General features: G+C 44.4%; 1 protein-coding gene across 1 annotated transcript in view; it reads right to left on the reverse strand.

The window, feature by feature from the left end:
• Positions 1-14369, reverse strand: part of ZNF423 (zinc finger protein 423) — a gene marked incomplete at its 3' end in the record, with an annotated part of 75664 nt that extends 61295 nt beyond the window's left edge. The window contains exons 1-2 of the mRNA XM_035893166.1: positions 14258-14369; positions 10185-10265 (exon numbers count right to left, since the gene is read on the reverse strand). Of these exons, the coding sequence (XP_035749059.1) occupies positions 10185-10265; positions 14258-14354 (178 nt within the window). The remainder of the gene's footprint in view (positions 1-10184; positions 10266-14257) is intronic.
• Positions 14370-16265: the final 1896 nt, after the last annotated feature.

A 16265-nucleotide genomic window follows, 5' to 3' on the forward strand; every position in this document is an offset into this window, starting at 1 on the left:
CAGCGGGATGCCGTGGGGCGAGCCCGCGCGGGGCCCCACCACAGCACGCTGCACCTACTTCTTGCCGGGGCAGAGAAAGGGATGGCTGTAGAGGACACCGCTTTTTTCAACCCCATTCAGCTTTGTGGCGGCTGTGTCATTCGCAACAATACCGCAGCCCTCCCCCGCCCCCAGAAAAACCCATAAAAAACCCCAACCTGAGAACCGCTTCCCCGCAAATAACACAGCACAGCTCCAAACACCCCCGCCGTCAGCACAGAGCAAGCATTTGCTGTCATCTTCCCTATTAGCATTTCTGTTAACCCTTTTGTAAGATCATTTGACTCGGTTTCAAAATTCCTCATTCTGAAAAACACTTGTTAAATATTGGCCCTGACTGCCACACAAAGTGATAGCTTGGTAGTCATAACCCACAAGATATATTTAACTTCACAAACTCATCATCAATGGATCTTGAAAGCATTGTAGCCAACAGACTGGAAACCACATGCAATACAAACACATAATAGAACTTTTAATGTGCAAAGAGACTAAACAAAAAGATCCTTGACCTTCTTGCTTTCCCTTGCATACCATTATCCCCAGCGAGACAGCAAATGGAATGACGTGGAGAGCAACAGCCACCATCAAGCAACTTTGGAAGCCAATTTCTACAGTAGTTAAGCAGTTAATGGCGTTAATCAGAATGATAACTTATTAAATCCTACATTTATGCAAATAGCATTTTGGCATATCACATGGAGACCTGAGTAGCAGAGCTCGCCAGGAAAAGGTCCCACCATCTTTTACATTTGCTGGTTTGTTCTGGGTTTGTTGTTTTTTTTTAAATTACGTAAAATAGTGTCCGTGATGGTTGGTACATCAGACAAACTACACTTAAATAAAAAGCTGTAGTCGCAAATTAATCTCCATCATCCCAAATAGATTAATGAACAAATTGTTTAATTCTTAACCTTTACGAAGCAGGGATTAGTCTCTACAGCTAAATCCAATCTCTGCCTTTATCTTTTTAACAAGAAGTTGACATTTCTTACAGACCTTCCTAAAACAGGCAACATTTACTGAACAAAGGAAATAGCAAATATCCCTAACTCCTTCCATGATACAGCGGCTGGGGTATCTATAGCACAGAAATATTAAGCAACAGAGTAGTTTATGACCATGATATGAAAAGACATTATCTGCGTGCAATGAGATGAATCGGGAAAACTGCAGTTTAGGGTAGGCAGAACTAACAGCAATCTTAGTTTTGTAAAGCCTGTGTGGAAAACTTACTGTTTTCCAAAAGAAGTATCTGGCAACTTTTTGACTCTGGGCTGTATTTAAATTCAACAAGGATGGAAGAAGCAGGGGATTGGATGAACAGCTATGAACTGCACTTTTAATTGCTTTCAAGATGTAAAAGAGTATCAAGATGTGCTTACGCACACCGTTTTCCCCTTTCTTGGTGCTGCTGCTCAATAGAATTAAATTCTGCACAGAATTTTCCTCATTCATTTAGTTCATCCTCTGTCTTCAGGAAAATGAGATGGAAGCCGCTTGCTGCAGGATGTTGTGCAAAATGAGTAGTTCACCAATTGAAATTGTACCTCTATTTTGAAAATCAATAATACTGCTTATACACAAGCTCTAAGTGTTGGTTTATTGATGTATATGTAAATATACATGTATCTGGGTGCCTTCTCTTTGTTTGTGCAAAGCCTGCAACACAGAATGCTAAAATGTCTCTGGAAAAAATAATTGGCCTTTTTTCTCCCCTTTGGGTACAAATTTCTGTTTTCAAATGAATGTGCAGGTTTCCTGTTGCTGCATGAAACCTTCATTTCAAAATACCGTCACTGGCTAATTCTAGGTTTAATTAAAACAGAATGTTCTCTATCACAAACATTTCTTTTTTTTTTCTTTTTTTTTTTTTTTTTTTTTACAGCATATATCTTCTTTATCCTAATGTGATTGCTGGCTATTAAGAGAAAAGGACTTCTTTCTTTTTTAATTTAATGAAATAATTCAAAGTTTTACAGCAATTCTCTTTATGGAGTCAACTTATGCAAGCACCGAAGCCTTTCCAGAGAAAACAGGATTCTCCCCACCTCCCTCTGGCTTTTCTCCCTACTGAATGCCATGGCCTGCACTCAACCAAAGGAAATGAAAGACAGACTGAGACAACAGCATCACGTGGGTGAAGGTCAGATTGATTTTCAGCTGTGTGGTGCTGTTTTATCACCCTCAGGACAAAAGTTAAGCCCTTCATTTTTTTTCATGTCTGCTTTAACAGAGCAACTTGTTTTTTCCTGAAATTTTGGTTAGGCTCCATACCACCAGAATTATCAAGGATAGCCTAATTTAAAACATTTGTGGAGACCTTCTCCCTCAGAGTAAAATCCAGAGCAGCCCCCACACCACAACATTTCTATCCATGAGTTTCCTCTATTCCCTATGTACAAATAGCGGCTCCTTGAAACTACTGAGGTTTCTGCAGTGACACTCTCTGACAGCAAAAGAAGAGTGGGATGCAGCTGCCGGCTGTTCAGCAACGATCCTGGGCACGGGGAGAGGAGCATTTGCTATCTCAAAAGGGGCAGGTTCACAGGCTGTTTTCTCTCCCCATCCTCCTTCCCTCCCCTCCCTCCCTCCCTCCCCTCCTGCACGGCCAATTACGGTGGCAGCCACTGGAAAAGCAGACAGTTTTGCTGACTTCGATTACACTTTTCCCAACTCCAGTAAGTACCACTTGCAAAATCACGCCCCCCCAACTCGCTGTAAGGACTGGCTCTCTTCATTTCTCTTTTAATTAAGACTGATGCTCCCCCAAAGTAATGATGTTATTTTCAATACAGCCAATTTTAGCTAGTCAGGTCTTCAAAACTGAGCCAATGAACATAAAATAAAGCATTTTGTACATCACAGATACGTATGTGCAAAGCTAGTTATCAAGAGAAAGAGCATCTTCCCTCCTGATGTTTGCATTTCCAGAGTTAAAACTGGCAGCCAGAAAACTCTGTATTCTCTCATTTAAGCTATGAGACATGAACATCCTACTCAATTTCAGTTTCTTTTGTTTTCAATTTTGGGTTAAATTTGTCTTATTTGTGTGAGGAGTAAAACAGCGTTGTGACTGCTTCCTGAAGATGACAGTTTATCCTCCGTAAAAAGCAAGGAATACTATCTGCTTTATTTATATGTGCCAGAGGCGCTGGTCAAAATCAAACCCAGTTACATGGGATACCGTTGAAACACCTAATGGAAAACAATTCCTACATGGAACAGCTCTTGTAAAACGAACCACGGCAAGTGGCTGCAAGAGAGTAAAGAGTAAAGAAGAGCTGTAAGGTGAGATCAAGCAGCTATCCAGGCTGGATCCGGATGTGGTCTGAATGCAAATTAAAGAATTTGCTAGGTTTTGTGAACAAAGATGTGACTAATACACATCTTTAGCCCGTCTGAACCTAGCTGAGGATGCCTCCGAAACAGCGCATGGAAGAGTCTCATTTCTCACAGCACCTCAAGGAGATCTGCAGATGCTTGTCCCCATGGGACGGTTCAAGGAAGGCTCTGCACATGTACAGAGCCCCAAGGAAGAGCCGGCTCTGGGACAACAGACAAAAGAGCAACTGCAGCTGAGAGTAAAGGAGAACACGGTAACACAGTAAGGTGTAACTTAAATGTATAAACTGTGAAGTTTATGTGCAGGGCCAGGAAAGGGCAAATGCCAGCACAGCATCGGGGAGAAGACTGCCGTGAGCAAGATGTGAAATGGTGGCAGTCCAGAAAGAAGCAAGCAAGGAAACAGCCTTCAAGGAGGGAGCCCACAGGGACGCCAGCACAGACAACAGGGAGAGGGAAGGGAAGAGAGCGGTCACCCCGAGGAGACAACCAGAAGAATTCACAAAAGCAAAATCCCATACGATGCAGAGACAGACCACAAGCTGAGTATCACTGTAAATGTTAAAAAACTGTCCTAGAGGCCTGTTGATTTTTTTGGCTGGTTTTGGCTTGGTTGGTTGCTATGGTTTGCTGATGCAGATTGAACAATGTAATTCACATCTGTTTAGGCTACTCTTGGCATCCAGCAAATGACCTGCATTCGGTTTTGCTCAGAGAAAATGAACACAGGTGTATATATTTATATTTCTGTGGAGGTCATAAAGGGAATTTATTCTACTTCTGTCTTTTCAAATTTTCTAATGAATAATTAGTCGATTTAGATTTCTAAAATGGCCATTTAATATAAATTATATCAGATCTCATTTATTTTAGGAGATATCATTAAGTACAAAGTCTGCACGAGTGAACTGAGTTCACTGTAGAGGAAATGACTGGGAATTACATTCAAAAATCTATTCAAATGTTTAATGTGACAGATTCCCTGGAGAAGAGAAAAGCAATGGGCTTCTTCAGCCTTTCCTTATGTCTTCCTCAGCAAGACTAACAGTAATTGAGTAGCAACATAAGGAGGAGCCAAAAAGTCTTTCACTAGTATGCCAAGAAAGATATTCAAGAAGAGATGGACCCACATGCCAAAAAAATGGTGCCTTCAAGAAGAATCTCGCCCCCATGGTTACAAGGTGTCACCAGCAACAAAACCCACATGGATTAAAGACCTTGGCTCTTTCACCAATTTCATGCATGTCATTAGGCAAATAGGTGAAGCCACAGTTACAGTCATTTTCATCCAAAATAACTCTGGCTGTTAAGGGGGAAGGTCTTGAATTCTCCCTCAAACCCCAACCTCTTGTCCCCCCTTATGTTGACATAAGGCTTATGAAGCTCAATAGAGCACCAAATCTGGGAGCTGCTCAGACTAAAAATTAATCCTTGTAATTGTCATCAGTGTCTGCTCCCAAAGCCAACACAAACCTTGTTCCAGCATAAGGTAGTAGATGGAAGGAAGGAGTACCTCTTCCAGTAACAGTTAAAACCAAATTAGAGTGGCGACTTCTTAATTCCATGATGATAAAAATAAGAATACTTCCTTATGTCAGAAAGGAATTGCTAGTCTAAATGTTTAAAGACTACAAAAGTGCTCAAATGCCCTAGGAAGATTTAATATGAACAGATCAACTGCCTTGAAAACCCCAAATCAATTTTTTCATTAGTTAAGACAATGACAGCTGATTGTAGTAAGCATGAAGTTTGAAAAACATTACCTATACTCAATACACATTACTTAAATTTCTACTCAATATATTTTCAAAAATTTTTAATTTAATATAAAATTATTAAATCTATTTTGAAAATTCAGCTTGCTAGTAAAAACACCTACTGAAATTACTTAAATGAAACAGCAATCAAAAGGTACATACTTGTTGCCAATGTCAGAAGCTGCTCAGACCTCTTCTGGAGGTCTTCTGATGAGCAAACCCAGCTTGGAGAGCAACAGCCTCTCCAGCAGGTGCAGGGATAATATTTCCCTTATTCAGTTTATTTCACTGGTTCAGTCCAATAACGAGTTTGTTCAGAACAGAGAAACTATTTGGCAGACGATGGCTAATTTGCTTCTTGCCAGCCCACAGTAAAGAAAGGCGTGAGACCCCTACAGAGAATGCAGCAACCCTGTTGAGGTTGTCCACGGGAGACCACATACCTTGGTGGATCCATCCTGCTCACAAGGGACTGCTGTGCTGCAGGGGTGCAAGCTGCCAGCCAGCACGGAGGACACCAAGCTGCCCTCCGTCGAGTCGGCACTTGGGGCAGGCTGAGCCCTGGGCTCCCAGACCCAGAGGCCACGCGAAGATGCTCCAGCGAGTGCTCCCAAAGCCAGCCAGCTGAAGAGGACCAACCCATGCTGGCACGTTTCCCTAAAGCCAGCCGGCACTGGGGGGTGGAGGCTGCTTTCTGGCTTCCCCAAGCCTGGAGCACAGTTAATAACATGCCAGCTGTATCTGCAGACAAGCCAAGTTTAATGAGGCTACAACAAAAGCATTCAAATATGCACTACAGAACTTCTGTGGGGATTTTTTTTTCTAGAGCTTGTTTTAAAAAAAATGAAAGATAGGAATTCTTGACAATGTTTGTACACACACTTCCTTTATTTTTAATTGATTTTTTAAAAAACCATTTATATTCTACAAATTCAAAGACATCAACATTAAAAAGACTTTTTTAATCCCACTATTTCCAACAGCAAGATTATGTTGTGTGATGAGTGCTTGCAATGCACTGCTGGTTGCTTTTTTCTTAACAAACATTGAAGTCTTAATTGTTTTTCCCCTACATGGCCAGACACCATCTTTCTGTCTGCCAGGTCTTCACACCAGGACAAGTACTGTCCCTCGCCGCCTGCTTGGGAACCAGGACAGACACGCAAACATGACCACATCCCTAGCACTAGTGATGAAGGAGATACCTTACCCACTCGCTGTCCTATCAGCCATGCTTCACCACGTGCCTCAGTCTCTTACTTTGGGTCAAGATACAGTAGGCATCAGTTAGAGGACTGCAAATATAGATTAGGAGACAGAGAAGGGGGCAGCAAAAGAGGCACGAATGGGTGGAGAAGGTGGAAAAGGGGCAATCGCTCACTGTCTCCTCCACCAGAAGAACTGGAGGGTATCAAACGAAAGCAGGTGATGAAGCTGAAGTGAACAAAAGGGGATATTTTTTCCCAATGCGTAATTGAACTCTGGGTCCCCACCACAAGAAATGCTAAATGCACACCTTGCTTCAACAAGAAACTCAAAATGGAAAGTCATGGAAGATTATCTGAGGAATTTAAATAAAATGCACCAGGAAGTTCCCAGATAAATTTGCTGACAGCTAGGAGAATATTCTGGGGAAATGGCGCTACGGGACAATCAGGCTGGCTCAGTACAGCCATCCTTACATGAAGACTGCTTACCCAATGGTCTGCTAAGGGACAGGGGAAGAAATCAGGGGAGAAAGCAGACTTTCAGCGCACCTCTTGTTCACTGCTCACATCTGCAGTCTGAAGATCTTGACGGCTCTGAATCCACCAAGGCTGTTGATATGGCCAACATGGATTTGTCCCTCAACAACAGGAAGGCAATGCGTGCCCTTCAGCAGTGCCCGAGCCACAAACAATCTACACTCTTGTCCGTCTGAGACAGGACAACCCCAGCACATCCTCCACCGAGCTCTCGAAGGCATTATTAAAGGCCACTTCATAACAAGCACGCATCTGTTGTAGTCTCCAGGCTATCCTCACCACGTTTCTGAATTGAGTTTCACATACTGGGTTTTGTCTACAACCCCCTGAATGCTGGGACCTGCTTAGGGCAGCAGTGATCCTTCCTGTGGACACAGCTGCCTTCGCAGCACTTAGAAGGTTCCAGCCCTGGAAGGAGCCTTTCCACTCCCTCCTCTTTTTCAAAAAACGTTTGTTATTTACGTAGATTCCTATAATGCTGAGAAACAAACCTGCCCTACACAGACCCACACAATACTCCCTCTGCTGTGACATGGTGATGGATTATCCTTTGCAAGCAGAAATCTGAACTGGGGGGAAATGGGGAGGTGGAGCTCAGGCATCTCAGAAGGGTTGCGTGAGCCCTGGGGTGGTGCAGGGGGCAGCCGGACGGGCTCCAGTTCCCAAATGTAGGTCCTGCCACACGCAGGAGCTCTCCTGGCTGGCACCTGGCAGCTAGCTCTTGCTTCACAGAATTTGGGGTGCTTTGGTCTCTGTTCATCTCCCCATTTCTTATGCAGGAATGTATCAGGAGGCGAGAGTGGCTTTTCAGACAGCCAAGTGCCAAACTGTTCAAGACTTCAAAGGGACATGTGCTTTCTTTAAGAGGACTCGTTTAAAACACACACCCACTTTCTCTTCTATCCATTTTCATGTATACCTGCGCTAACTTTGCAGACTATGTTTTGAACTAGATAAAAGTAGATAAAAGAACTCAGTTAAAGTAGCAAGAATGAAACAGTCCCTTGCACGCTAACATGTCATACTCAGCTCCTCACTGGGCCATATGTTTAAAAATTACAGGGAAAACATTCTTCCTGTGTGAAAAACATATGCTGCTTGAGCAAAGACATCATCATTGCTAAGAAATATTTGTGCAGCCTCAGAATGTATAGCCAGGCCATCCACGATGACTGCTGGCTACGTGGAGGCTGAGAAAGGGGTAGGGATAGCTCATTACCTCCCCTCCTACCAGGGGTTTTGGTTATATGCAACCAAACCGCCCGCAGCCGTGCTGGCAGCGCTCCTATCTGCACATGCAGTGCCTGGTGCTGCCTCCCTTGCCACTGTCCCCGGAGGGACCCGGCACAAAGGTGGCAGTGGTGATTTGCAGGGGGTGGCGCCTGGCGCACTGGCACGCTCTTATCGGCGAGCACACTGCCCGGCTCCTTGCGCTGGCTCCCGTGCGGCTGGGGATCTGCCGTGGGCTCGCCGCCGTGCCCCCGCTGAGGCCGCAAAGCAAAGCCTGAGCTGGGTGTTTATGGCGAGCAAGCATTGTTTTAAATCCACGTGTACCATCCTCCCTGCAAACCCTTACAGACACCAGCACATCTGCAGAATCCAAGAGACAGACAGAGAAACAATTGCTGAGCATGAAGCCCCCACTAACACCTCCCCGTGCCAAAGGGCTGAGCACAGGGTCGCGTGCCCCGCCAGAGCGGAGCAGCCTGGGGGTCTCACCTACCTTTGCCTGCCGGACGACCCTCCGATCTGCCGGATAAGCAACACTGTTAGGGAGCATAACACTTTGCACAACTTTCACAAACATATGAAATACATTAAAGGCTACACTAAAAGCACCTTCACAAGGCAGCCCCCACTCGTGCCAAACACCCTGCTTGGGTGCAGAGCCAGAGCTGGAGGCCAGCGTGCCAGGCAGCACCGCAGCTCTTGCTGGCTCGTGGCAAGCGGCAGCTCAGGAAACACATCACACAGGATGTGCTGCAAAACCACCGTATCGGCATAGGTTACTGTATGCCTTGTCAATAAATTTGCAACTGTGCTTCTGTTTGACTTCAGATCCAAATTCAGATATAGGAATATGCTTTATGTTCTACACAATAAAAACATTTTTCACCGAGCACCTGCGTAGAAAGCCAGGCAGCCCAGCACCTTATCAGCACCCTAATTTTCTGGTATGTATAGGCAGAAATCCTGGAAAGAGCCTCCTCACAGGCTGGGTGGGAGCCTCCAGGTAAACTCAAAAGTCACATGCGTGACAGCGGTCAGGGGAGCTGGACCCCTGACCATCCAGCCAAGCATACCCCTGCAATAAATTATCTGGGGTTTCAGAGCTCTCAGCAACTGATGGGCACAAATATTGGCTACAGGGAGACATGTGAAGCGCCTGGGCACTGTGGGAGCCCTGCTGCCCCTGCACCCGGAGGGGGGATGCCTGGGACAAACTGAGGACAGGAGCCTGACGCTCCGAGCCCTCCAAGTGATTGACAATAAAAACACTGCCCTGGTGCCCATTTTCAGATCTAGACAGTGAGAACTGAGGACTCCAGGGAAAATCCATGTTTTACAGTACTGAGCTTTTCTGGTGCCAATTTTAAAACACTGCTACGACCTCTGGAAAAAAGGAAAACTGCATTTCAGCAAGACAATGTAGAAAAGAACAAAAAAAGGAAACTTGTTATTTTTTTTTAGCTTGAAACACTAGTCAGGTTAAGAGAAAGGAGCAGAATTCTGGCAAGGACAAGAGCACTCAGACTGAGCCACAACACAGTAATTAGGGCCAGTAGGTCATTAGAGCCACAGCTGTATAAACTAGGTGTATAATTAAGTTTCCACACTGCTTTTTCACAACTGTATTTCAGTTTCTTTTGGGGAGGATGATCAGTAATTTATTAATTTGAAGAAGCAACAACAGCAGCAGCAAAAAGACAGAAAATCTCTGACTTGCCAATCAGGTGTAACAAAAGATTACAATTTTGGGGAGGGCTAATTTTGGAAATACATGAAGAATAAGAAGTCTCTCTTTGTCAGTGGGAAGTACAAAGTGCCACATGACAAAAACATTCATGAGACATCACTTGTTGACAAGCTGCCATGTATGGTTTTCTGGATAAGCATCCCGCATATACAGTTGCATGGCAATTATAATTCTTGTAGCAGGTGAAATACAAGAAAATGCAAAATTATACACTAGCATGAAACAGTTATAATACCTCATTTCAAACGTAAGCCTAGTGTACAAGTTACAGGGCATTTAAAAGGAGCAACTGCAAGACTTTAATTATAAACTAGTTCCTACCGTACAGTAGTTTAGAAAAATCAGCCGCTTCCAAGCTGGCAATATCCATATATAGCTCTGCTGCTGTTTGAAACAGACAACCTGTAAAGTTATCAACAACAGAAGAGGACCTCATGAAATGCTCAGAGACCCCACCGTAACCTACTTCTGTCCACTTCATTGATGCACTAGTTTGCTCTAAAACACTCTACATTCATTTGAGACACTGAAGAAAAAAGTTTACGGGAAGATATTCTGACCCATGGGAGGAAAGGGGTGATACGGGTGGAGGAAGCAAAAATAACAGAATGAAATACTGGAGCTAAACCCAGGCTAACGCCAGTGGATTAAAACACACACAGAAAATGGCAAATCTCGTGGCTTTTTAGTCACTCTTCATCAGACAGCGAACACCTCGGCATCAGCCACCAGACAATGATATGTCGCAGAGTAGTTGCTTGATGTATGCAGCCTCTGGTGCTGGCTGGAGGACACAGTAATTTGTAAATCCACATGCAATTCTTTACTCTTGTCACTAATGCTACAAGGTAGTACCATGTTATAACACCTACACTGCAAGAGCAGTGTGCAAAAAAATGTATAAAAAAGGCTGTACATGATGCCGATGGCAATTACTTAGTCTTCTCTAGTTACAGGGACATGGGATATCAGTGAGTTTTAAATTAATTTTAAAAGCTTAACACATCCGGCATATACACTAGGTGTGCTTGTTTAGTCTCGGAGTATGTTTCAAGATGCTCGCTAGTTGTTTAAGGCAGTATTTCCAGGACTGCTGCAAGAGAGCTCATTTGTGGGGGCAAGCTGGGAGACAAGGGAAGACATGAGCCGGTAAGGAAATGTGATGTTCTTTCAGCACAAGCTGCCCCCATTTAGACCCTTTTCAGATCCCCGTAGACACTGGAAACCTACAACCTGCAATCACAGACATCAGTCATGAGCAAAAGGTATAAAAGGCACCTAATTCTGTCAGAAGGAGAACATCTCTACTACACTGACATCAAAAGGAATGCCACGCACTTATGCTACCAGAGATGTCTAGATTTCAGCGGTGTTTTGTCCTCAAAGAAACAAGCCTGAAATACATGAAAAAGCAAGGGGGGAAATGGCTGTTTGTTACCTCCTTACATGTCAAAGCAGCTGCGTTCAAACTGTATTATAACTTCAGCACGCTGTAATGAATTTCTGAGGGATTCCAGTGAAATAGATAGTTTATCCTATTCTTTGGAGTGATCTCTTGCAATCCTGCAACACTCCTGAGCTACAATACCTTCCTAACTTCAGTATCCCAAAGGAAGTCATTAGTTATGTTGTATTATCAGCCTGGTGATATTATCACTACAAATATTACCCGTATTGATCTGGAGCCATGTAGACACGACTGAAAACCCTGCTTCAGATTAAGACATGAAAACCTAACTTGCCAAGAGGTCAGGCACTGCATTACAGCCTCCGATGCGTCAGGCAGGCAGTACAGGCAAAAGGAGTGCAGGGTAACTAAGGACACAGTCAAATAGCTTATTTTGTGGGGTAGTATCTTTAAAAATACCACACTTCCTAATGCAGTCTTAAGATTTTCACCCTGGTGGTACGAGTCTTTTCAAGATGAAGTAACAAAAGATGGGCATTTTGCAGGCTTTGAACAAAAATTCTTATGGCTACTGAACAAACTGGTGGGTCTGAAAGGGTTTTTTCCTCAAGGTAAGATATGTAAATATCAAGCAGTATTCCAGATTGTCTTCATGGAAACATTCTCATTCCAGAATATATGAGTGCAATCTTCCTATTTATTTCAAATCACTTCAGGACACTAGATTAAACTAAATGGAAAACAGGCACTCTTGTTCTGGAACAAGCATATCCTCACATGGAGATAATTAGCACCTATTCCATGTATATGCAGATGGTTATATGGTGCCTTTTTATGACAAAATGTCTTTGTAAATCATCAGCACATGCGAAGACAGTAAAAGATGATGAAATTACGCTACCTGCAATCAAAAATTAGCAATGGGAATACTAACAAACTATTTTGATAGGCCCCCAAAAATATAATTTATTTTTTTTAGTCTAACTAACAGAATACTACACTGAGGATAAATAAAAACTGAGGTGTGAAAACACTGACTGTATTGACATGAATAGAATCTCCGGATTGCTACATCTTAATGTATATTTGCCTGGGGAAAAAAATTGCTCTTTTTCATAGTGCTGTTGGTCAACACCATAACCTTACGTTCCTCCTCTAGAGTCCCTGCCAGAAGCACCTGCTCCTCGCTGCCCTGCCTCGCTCCCCCCGTTGTGCCATTACAGCTGTGCTGGGGGACCACACAGTGAACCAGATCCAAGCGGACACCTGGGGTAAACACAGCCTTTCTTTTGGTGGACTTGCCCCCAGCACCACATGTACCAGCACAGCTTAGGAGACAAGGAAGCATGGAGCAGTGGCCGCCCAGGGACAGCCACTGGAGACATGTCCCACAGCTGCACGGCTGCCCACCCACCCCGCCGGCATCCTGCCTGCCCCACTCCCCACGTGGGATGGCGTAGGGAACGACTTGTCCCTGCAACTGCTCCTTTGGAAAGGACCAATGCCCACCCTGAGGGCTGTGCACCTCACCTTTCAGTTTGGAAAACAATGATTTTTCTGTTCAATAGCATTTTCTTGCTTACTACCCTGCAGTAGAGTACGAATGTCATTTGCAGCAGTCTCAGGCCAATGCCATGGTTGTTGGCTGGCCAAGAAACAACCCTGCAAGAAGTATCCTTTCAATTTTATGCACTTTCAAGTTTGCAGCCTATACAGTGTTCAAACAAGAGTGAAGAGCAAAGAGCCCTGGGGGCAGACATAGAACTGCAATCCCTATCCACCTGCAGGCTGGGGAAAAGCCCCAACATCCCTCTGTCCTTCCTCCCAGCAAGCAGATAGGAACAAGAGCCGGTGGGACCTCATCTTTGCAGACCAGAGTGAGACAGGGGAGGATGCCCTCAGAGTGCGACTCAGGCAGAGCTGAAGCCCCTGCCTGACCCTCCCTCCCTTGCTGTAGTCTGTTTCCTGTACTTTTTCTTGGCTGAGCATAATTTTACTTATGCCCAAAAAGAAGAGCAGAAAACATGGACTAATTACCAAACAAATTAAGTGGCCAGGGAGAAATATGCACTCAGGGGAAAGAGGATGGGATACTGCCGCACCAGAGGAGAAACTAACCCTTCTGCTCTCTGCCAGCCTCGACCTAGCTGTCTGCCATAATAGCAACTGCCTAAAAATATTTTAGATGAGTGCGAAAGAAAAAGCGATGGCAGAGTATTCAATTCCGGGAAGGTAGAGGATGAGCATCTCTGATTTAAATACATAGGAACATATTCTGGGCTTCCCTTCCTAAGATTTTACTTAATCTTTGGTAAAATCTGCAAAGCTTTTTACTACCCCCGTAAATCGGCTTAGCGTGCTCTGCAGAATACCTGCTGCTACCGCCGGCCATGCAAAGGCAGCCGTGTAAAAGCAAGATATGTTGCAATTGTTCACACCAATGCTCTGAGCTTGTTCTGACTTTACAGAAAGTAATATCAAGATCAGCGTAGGCTAATGCTGTCCTCACTTCCATAAAATTCAAAAGGCAATGCAATGATAACCTAGGGAGAACAGTGTATTTTTGGGGTGGGATTACAAAACTCGCACTATGAATTTTAATCTCTGAAATCGTCATGTTCATTTATGGGGTTCAGAGGCCTTTCTTCCTGGGAGTTTTGCACACTTCAGTCATTTAACTTTTTTAATCTTCCTACATTTGGATAGAGAGAGGAAAAATACCCTGCCTGAAACTTTTAGCATTAAAAAAAACCCACAACATTTTTGTCTAACGTAATTACTGACAGATTCCAATTGGAAAGCTGTTGCTTTTATTTTAATTTTATTAAAGGAGTGAACAAAGGCTACCCAAGGCACCACAATAAAATTACATTAACTGTAAAATTACATTATTAATTCTTTAATCTCACTTGAGGCCTCAAGCTGTTGCTATGTCCAATTACCCAGCTAACCACCTGTCAGAACTGTAAAGCTAGTTTAACATTACCTCCAGGACAGTTGTGTGCCCTGTGTTCAGTCAGGTCTGCCAGTGAATCGAAGTCCTGCTGACAGTTATCGCAGGTGTAAATTGACTCATCCTCCATGTCTTCATCTTCCTCATTTCTCTCTTCCTGGCTCGTCACACTGTTCCTCTCTTCCAGGGCCCGGCTGTCCTTCGCTTCGCTCTCCAGCTCTCCTCCCAGGCCACCTGCCAACAGCAAGAACATCCTCTAAGTTTGAGAGGTCTGAAAAATAAGAGCTTTAAGAAGGATGTTGCACTTATTAAGATACATTTAATTACAGCCGTTCTCACATTATTCCCGACACCTTTCATTATATTAATGTGGTTTTTATATCATGCGGTGCAACAATTCTCAACTGTATTCTCTGCTGCTTAGTGTGAATCCTGCAAACACTCTCTCCTAATCTTCTCTGGTGGGTGTATAGCAGGAGCCTCTAACTCTCTGTCATATAAAGTTGTTAGTGTTTTATCACTTAACCAGATTCTCAAAGCTTTAAAAATTGGCAAGATTAATTACAGCCCGCAAAGAAAAGGCATGTGCTGAATTTTAATTCTCAATGCTCTCCTCTCCCTGCCGCCTCCAAGCCCCAATTTTAGTAACAACAAGAAAAAAAAAGTGATCTAGCTGAAGACCCCCAAAGCACATGTATACCCCAGGATGTGAGAGGTTCCCCTGAATTAACGAGAAGCACTTTGCTGGGCAGATGAGCCTTGCTTTGTGCCAACCTACCCGGGAGCCAACAGCCTTGCATCTGACCTTCAGGTCCCTCAGGTACTTTTTTATCTTCATCTGTGCCCAGAGTGTGGGCTAGCACAAACATCTTTGCCAAAAAACCCACAAGCTTTCATGCACATTAGTGTACAAGGAGACAGAGATCTCTGGCAGCTCCAGAAACACCCTGGTGCAGGGGGACCATGCACCCTGGGGCTGTGCTGGTGGCAGCTCCATGCACAGGACAGCTGGCTCTCAGCTGGCAGTGGGGTGGGCGGCACGGGCAGCCGGCCACGGTCAGACCCCTCAGCATGCACTCAGCGGCCTGTCACAAGGGATGGGCTTGCAGCCACATCCTCACAACCCCAGGAACACCTCCTTGGCCACGGTGGCCACCCAGACATGCCTGAAGCCAGTCATGCCCAATGGCTGGCCCTCACTTGGGCTCTCCAAAGAGGTGGCAGAGGTGAAGTAGCCTAAATCCTTGTTGTCCTCTCAGCAAGGAAAGCATCTGTCAGGTACACTGGCCACATTGGCCATGCTTTGGTGACCAGCTGAAACAGAGATGCCTGCACCTCTTCTACACACACGTCCCACCAACATGGGCGATAGAGCCACAGGTACTATACCTGCACCATTTCACCTGCCTCCACAAGCACTCAACACACTCTGAATACACCCTGTCGGTAAGGTGGGAACATTTAAGAAATCATCCAGCAAAGTCAAATGGAACCACAGGCTCCTCCAGCAGAAGAGATTCTCCTGCACCGCACACCAGCTGACCCCAAAAGCCCAGGAGCTGCTCAAGCCAGGCAGAAGGGAGATGCCACCTTGTTGGTTCAGGGTGCATTTGGGTTTTAAACCATTAAGGAAACGTCAGCGAACAGAGAGATGAATTGTTTCTAAAATTAGATCAGCGCCAAGAAAGATTAAGGACAACCAATGCTGAGAACATGAAACATAGCTGAAAAATAAAATTTATTAAAGATGAAAACTGGTTACCACAAGCACTGCAATTCAGACACATGCATTAGTAGGGCTCTGCCACCGCTATCCAGCCAGGGCACATTTTATATCATCTTCTGCACTGCGCACGGTAACATAAATCAACCAGTGTAAAATGCTTTGCAGTTTTCCATGGAGCACTCGTAACATGACGTACCCTTCGAATTGCAATGGAAATATTAAAAATCAATTGCCTGCTTGTGGTGTATCACAGCATCCCTCTTAGCAATTAACTGATCTGCACATTTTTGGGTTCTTTCACTGTTAAATTATACG

This window comes from Egretta garzetta, unplaced genomic scaffold (assembly GCF_000687185.1).
Source record: "Egretta garzetta isolate BGI_Z169 unplaced genomic scaffold, ASM68718v1 scaffold314, whole genome shotgun sequence".
Taxonomy (NCBI): Eukaryota; Metazoa; Chordata; class Aves; order Pelecaniformes; family Ardeidae; genus Egretta; species Egretta garzetta.